Raw genomic sequence first — 7,099 nt, 5'->3', positions numbered from 1 at the left:
TATAAAAGCAAAGTTGTTAAAAATTTTAAATAAAAAATCTTTGCTTTTCTTGTCATGATTATGCGATAACTCCTAGGGGTTGAAAATTTAACTTGAAATTTTCAAATCTAATTTTCTCAAAATCCGCTGCATTTTAGATTTTATTGAAAAGTGAAATAAAGTTACCAAACCTAGGGTAATGAAATGCACTATGTTCCAATTTAGGTTCTGACACTAAAGTCAAAGCACCTTCGAAATCATTGTGGCATATATTTAATTTGATAATAAATGAGAGTGAGTAACTGTGTTACTGAAAACTAAGGTAGGGCCGGATACCGGATACTAAAACTATTCGGATACCATATATCCGGCTGATTTATAATGCAGGATATCTGGTTTTCCGGCCGGATATCCGGTAATTTGCCGGATATTAGGCCATTTTCAATATCCGGCCAAACCCTAATGCAAACATAATTTAAAATTCTATATCCCATATGTAAATACAATAACATGTTCAATGCTATAAATTTAATCTATTAATTTGCACAGTAATGGTAGTCAAGCTAATTAAATACCTGTATTTGCATATAATTTTATTACACTTTTTAACTTTCAAACCTAAAATTTTAAACAGTGATAAAAGGGCTTGCTTGATGTTAGATCTACATATATAGGAAATAACGTCTATGGTTGAGCTCGAGTTCTCCAAACATTAAGTATTTAAAATTTATAGTGATTAAATTATAGTAACCTAACTCGTATTGATTGCTTAGACAAAACCCATGATTTTATTTTTCACATACTAGACATAGTATTTAATTTCATGTTGATATTGTAAATACCATAAGAAATATGATTTTATTTAGTTTTTAAAAAAATCTATTCGTATCTGATATTGTATTTAAAAAAAATGATTTTAAAAAAATCAGACTAGAGCGACTCAGGGTACATGTCAACTAAAAGTACATATATGAGATCTTTATATAGTTCTTGTTAACTTCCCCGTTTCTTGAAGGATATTAAATTATGGCCCCCTTCCAGACATTTATCGGTCATAACTCATATTTTGCTTTCTTCAACCTTTTTTGTTTAGAAGCTAGAAAAACACTTTTTTCAGAAATCACTTTTATTTGATGGATAAATTAGATAAATCAAAAAAAATTTCAATAAAAAACAACCCTTTTCACAGTCAAAATCTCTTAACAATGTTGGGTTTAACTTCTGTGAACAATGAGAGTACTGTAGTGTTGGAATTCCACCTTTTAGTAATTCCAGTCAAACAGAAGGCTGGACCCACTCTATAACCAATTAGTTTCCTTTTTCTGCTAGGATTTTAAAATACAGAAGTTAAGCCGAATTTTGACATTTTGACTATTAAAAGGGATGTTTTTTATTGGCAATTTTATGGATAGAAATATGTAGTAGGGCCTCACCTTTTTCCGTAAGACTTCAACTTGTAGTAGAGTAGCTTTGCTCCTCAGCTCCAGTAAATGTCTGTTTATCTATCTGCCCTAACAAGGGAAGAAACCAATTGTGTATAAAGTTTACTATTATGTTATGATATTTTGAATTAATGATTTTCTGATCTTTATTGCTATCCGCCCTGGGAAGGGGTATTGTTATTGTCTGGTCTATCCCTCCAGGACAGGACCAGACATTTAGTTAACCATTGTAAACATTTATTATTTGCTTATATGATTTAACTTTGCATATCCGTATGCTTGTACCTATGATATGTATTGTATTAGATGTAAGATTTAGTTATTTGCCCACCCTTTAACAATAAACATACAACCTAAACTGTATTAAAAAATGGATTCCGGATCCGGATTCAGATTCCAAAATTGGCCCAAAACTTGGGCGGATTCCGGATTGCCAACCCTAGTTTCTAGATTATCTCTATTTTTAGCACATACATAATATGTAAAGAATTCTATACCCTAATGTTTGAGATTGAAAAGAAAACAATTTAAACACAATACAAGTTAACCAAATTCGAGTCAAATCACAACTGCTTCATTAATTTCATTTTAATAAGATTTCATTTGTGTTACAAAAGTATCCTATTGAGCAAAATTTATCAAAACATATCTTATCTTCCTGTATTCAAAGTAGAATTGCCTTGTATATTAGGCGAATTTAATGTTTTTCACCTTAAATCTTAAAATTGAAATATCTGCCAAGAAGGAGCAGCTAGGATTTCGTTCTCAATGGATTCTTCTTGTCTCTTGGTCCTATTTGAACGCTGCATTGTCCGTTTTCATGGTAAATTTTTTTATCCTTTAAATGGTTAAGGCAGGGTGTGTATTAGACAATATGAATATTAAACAATGTTTGCTCTTGCTTATGTCTCCTATATGGCCAAACATAATAGAAATAAATGTAAGAGCATTAAAAAGAGTTTTATTTTGTCCATACCTACATGATTTTGGTTGTGAAAGGCTACATGTGGATGTTGTGATCCTTGTTGTATTTCTAATATCCTAATTATTTTATTATACAAAAAACATCATCAAAATTGAAAATTTATATCATAAAAAACATTTTATTTTGTATGAACATACCTACATAAAATAATTGCAAAAAGTTTAAAAATAAAATTCTTTTTATACAAATAAAATTTTGATATTAAAAAATGATTTTTTTTAGAGAATTTATGATAATAAAATGAGATATTTTATATAAAAAAAAGTTTGAAATGCAAAGAATAGTTATTTATCGCATCGTATTATAGACAGATTTCCGCGGATAGTAAATGGAAAGATTAATTCTGGTTTTGTTAGCCTAGAGGGGCCAAAGGCCCGTCCAACAAAACCGGTATTGATTTTATGATTTCTATTTTATTTTTCATCTAAAATTGTCTGTAATACAATACGATATAAGTATTTTAGTATGGCTCAAAACCGGTTTTAATCCAGCTGATAAAAAACTGATTCGAAGTCACACTGGAAAAGGATAGAGAAAATGCATTGAAATCACAATTAAGATTGTCACAGAGATAGTTTTTTTTAGAAAGAAGATATTTCATGAGGAGAGTATTATCAGAGTAGAGGACACTTTTTGTGCTGTACATCCATTTCATTTTTCCGTTAGGCAAGTCAGGTTTCTAGGGATCATTTTCTGGGATCTTCTTAAAAAGGAATAAGACAATGGACGATAAAGAGATAAAAAATCTCGGATAACTGTAAACAAAATAACGGTTCTAGAACAAACGCAGGAGTCCCAAACATCGGAGTGGACACTTAACCTAACCTAACCTATTTTAGACTATCTTATAGGTTTTTAAATGCCTAACCCCTGCGGGTACATTCATATCTTAACCTAACCTAATATATATAGAAAAACTTAATTAAATTAATATTTTAACACTCCTGCGTTTGTCCACTCCGACGTTTGGGATTCCTAGGTTTGTCCTGGAACCAAAATAACTTCTATAGATAAATATTGTAAAGTTGAGAACTAACAAATCAAATTCCAAAAAAGGTAGGTATTTAAGGTTTTTGAGCAAACGAATAAAACAAATAAGAAACTATATATTAATACTTGGATCTTATACCAGATTTTTAGTTTCTCTAATAAAATGAAACAAGCAACGGGCTAAAATAACAATTTTCCCCTTCCATTTACTTTAAACCATCCCCTCCTCTCCTACTGGATGAACGAACTGGTCAATAAACGAGTTCTATGTTAGCAAGCTAAATAAACGACAATTTCCACTGCCATAATATCCACATATATTCTACACCTACTAAAATAAGATAGCTCGGTTATAAAACTTTGGGTACCAGTGTAATTAACAATCCAATGTCCCCTCCCTGCCTCGATTAAGATTATGCACGGGCTCCGTGTTTCTCCAGCATCTTGCCAGCAAGGTCAATATAGCCCTGTCGTATATATTTTGTTATTTTAAAAAAAAGGCATAGTTTTTTAGCTTTTTACAAATTCAACAAAAGTTTTAAAGCCAACGAATAAGATAATGTAGTAAGTAAGGTACAAGTAAAATAATCAGGGATCTAAAGGGATAAGACAATGGCCGATAAATATATCAATGAATTATTAAATATGATACACAAAATTAACCCATCTGTAGACTGCAATTAATGGTTGAAACGTTTGGACACTTATTTTTATGAACCAACCAATCAAAGTTTAATAAAAGTTTCCAAAGTTGTTGAGCCAACGAATATAAAAACGTCATTATAAAACTTTGGGGACTAGTGTAATAAATAGCCCATTGTCCTCTTCCTTCCCCTGTAAATAATTGTCTGTAAATGAAATTAACAAAATAAATTCCTGTTTAGCTTCATCCTGGCTGGTTCCCTTCTTCTTCTCCCAAGCATCCCACTTGGCCTTCCCCTAAAATATACTTGATGTAAGGAGGAGAAGGAATTCTACCCAACCGGTCCTAAATCCCAATTGCCATAAACCTATAGGTTTGTCATTCTAAATAATCCTATTTGGCGAGAAAAAACATTACAAAAATACGTTAAAAAATAAAATAATAATAAGCTGAAAATAACAGCAGATTCTTTTATTCAGAAATTTTTTTTCAAATCCGACCAAGAAAACCAAAGATATTTGAAAACGCTACATGTCCTCTAATCTACACACAAAAATCCTAAGAATAATAGGAACTTTAATTTTAACTAGGTTGAAAAATATTTTTTTTGTAGCAGAAAAAAAAGAATCTTGTGCAGATTTTACACCCCTGCGGCAGTATTAAGTATTTTTGTCCTTAGTTATGAGGCAACGATGTTAAGCCGAGAATCAAACCTATGATCTTGCGGGTTAAAAAACAAGACAATACCTTAAAATCTAGCATGCCAGGCCTAGAAGTGTTCACATCACCAACTGTTGCCTAGTGGTAATATTAAAATGTTTTACATGTGGACAATTGTTTTTTTTATGAAAAAAAATCGCAAGAAACAATACTCCACACAAATCTTTTTTCAATTGGAACATAAGATTAAATTTCTTTTAAGAGATACAAAAAAAATTCTTTGTCCTAAAGGCAATTTTTTGACAAAGGTATTTGTATTCATTTGTGGTAAAATTATTTTTTTCATTAATAAACTTCTTTAAGGTTAGGTTAACCCCACGCTGGTACTAGGGTCTTGGAGTGGTTGTATAACCCAACCCACAGAAATCTTAGGGGATAAGACAATGGACGATAAATTGATTTCCTTCCATAATAATGTTAAATAAAACTAATTCTTCTGTGCATTAAAATCATTGGTTGAAGACTGCAAGTTTAAAAATTACCAATAAAAATCCAATTACAGTACCCATTGTTTTTTAGACAATTTTGGGTACCACATCAACATTATAATATTCCTGCTTGTAGAGACCATACAGTTCCAGCAGTTCGTCATCAGCCAGGGTTTTGTTCACCTAAACATAGAATAGCATACTCAGGGATCTAAAGAGAAAAGACAATGGCCGATAAATTGATGTACATCCCCAATGATGATACCTACATAAGATTATCCCTTCTGTATATTACAATTAGTGGTTGAAACGTTTGGACACTCAACTGCATGTCATGAACTAACCAATCAAAACACAGTCCCCGAAGTTTTTAAGCAAACGAATAATTTAAAAAGACGTTATTAAAACTGTTTGGGTACTAGTGTAATAAAAACCCAATGTTCCCTCCCTCCCTGATCATACTACACTTTTGTGGTATAATGTGCCTGTTTTAGAAGATCTCGATAACCACTAGCCCAATTAAGTTTTTCATTACAAAAAGGATTAACATATTTATCGGGTAGGTTTTACTGATACGAGAGGGATGGGGGTTGAATTAACCCTCCTAACAACAGTATAGCCCCTAGTTTATTGGCAGGTCTCAAAACTTCGCCCAACTTCAACCTATTATTTATATGTTGAGACTCGAACCCGATATCTAGGGGACACCTTTTGTACAGCATAGGTTGTGGTTCCCTTCATAAATATATAATCCAGATAACTATCTGGTTTAAGTTTTGGGAGACCTTTTTCGTCTGCCAGCAAATTGCTTTCTACTCTTTCGTAGCGACTTGAGTGTGTTAATATATCCGACGCTATTGGCTAATATTCAAAGAACCAATTGAAAGATAGCACAGGGTCCACGGGGTAGGGACATACAGTTATTTAACCCCTTCCCCCTCTATTGTTTTAACTTAATATTACCTTGTTGTTGATGCTGTCAACAGCGGCGTCAAAATCTTCCTGAAGACCCATTTTATATTTCTACAAATAACAAGCATGACAACTTTCATAAGTAACTAAAAAGTTACAGACTGGCCAGCCAATTTTTAAAATAAAAAACGTACATAACGTACACAAAAAAAATACGTTACGTACATAAAAAAAGTAAAAAAACGTACAAAAACGTACATTCCTAATAAAAATAAGTTAAATAATTTCCTAGTTACCTATTATCAATACATTTTAGTCTACTAGCAGCTACCTGTAAAGGAGAACCATAGCGAACTGACAGACACAAGATATCCTATTACTCTATTTAAAAGAACTAGCGTCTACGCTCCTAAAGGCCTCTAGGGGCACTTGAGGAGGGGAGAGTTGAATTCAATAAAAAAACATGGATGACAACATACATAAGTAGCGAAGCTCAAAAGTTATTTATAGACATCTGGAAAAAAATTAACTTAAAATCAGTGAGCAATTAAAATTCATTTTTGGGGGGAGGAGGTAGTTTTTTTTCTAAAGTCAATTTCTCTTGGGAGGGTGGATGGTGATACTCTTCTCCAAAATAGTTATAAAACTTCCAAAAACCTATGAGAAGCTATCCTGTTAAGGAGAACCATATCGGTTCCGTGGTTAGCGAGATTCTTTGGTTCAAACAAACAGACATCCTGTTATTATGTACAAAGTATATCCTATTATAGGGACCAGCGACTACGCCCTTAGAGGCCTCTAGAGGAACTTGATTAGGGGGGGGGGGGGGTAGTTGAATTCAAAAACCCATTTTTTTTATTTAAAAATAAAAAGTAAAATACAAGGATGAAATTCTGGGAACTATATAAACTATAGAGTAGTGTCGTAAAAAATAAGCATTTAACTTATTTATATAAATCACAAAACCTTTTAAAAATATATAATAACGTGAAAATCTAGG

At 32.2% G+C, this 7,099-nt stretch overlaps 1 protein-coding gene across 3 annotated transcripts; it reads right to left on the bottom strand.

The window, feature by feature from the left end:
• Positions 1-2,493: 2,493 nt before the first annotated feature.
• Positions 2,494-6,853, bottom strand: LOC145305510 (acyl-CoA-binding protein-like). 3 transcript variants are annotated; one of them, XM_080147136.1, is made up of 6 exons: positions 6,151-6,853; positions 5,316-5,370; positions 4,787-4,839; positions 4,277-4,335; positions 3,799-3,867; positions 2,494-3,109 (listed from the first exon to the last, which is right to left on the bottom strand). In XM_080147136.1, the coding sequence occupies exons 1-5, from the start codon at positions 6,199-6,201 to the stop codon at positions 3,810-3,812; spliced, it is 276 nt and encodes a 91-aa protein (XP_080003262.1). In that variant the 5' UTR covers positions 6,202-6,853; the 3' UTR covers positions 2,494-3,109; positions 3,799-3,809. The 3 variants fall into 3 exon arrangements, with proteins under 3 accessions (XP_080003262.1, XP_080003263.1, XP_080003264.1); XM_080147137.1 differs by having other exon boundaries at positions 2,494-3,106; XM_080147138.1 differs by having other exon boundaries at positions 2,494-3,085.
• Between the last annotated feature and the right edge of the window lie 246 nt (positions 6,854-7,099).

The sequence above is a fragment of the Acartia tonsa genome, chromosome 14 (genome assembly GCF_053477335.1).
Source record: "Acartia tonsa isolate MP-2025a chromosome 14, ASM5347733v1, whole genome shotgun sequence".
In the NCBI taxonomy this organism is placed as follows: Eukaryota; Metazoa; Arthropoda; class Copepoda; order Calanoida; family Acartiidae; genus Acartia; species Acartia tonsa.
The sequence above is the reverse complement of the archived record's forward strand: the minus strand, read 5'-3'. Positions and strand labels throughout refer to the sequence as shown.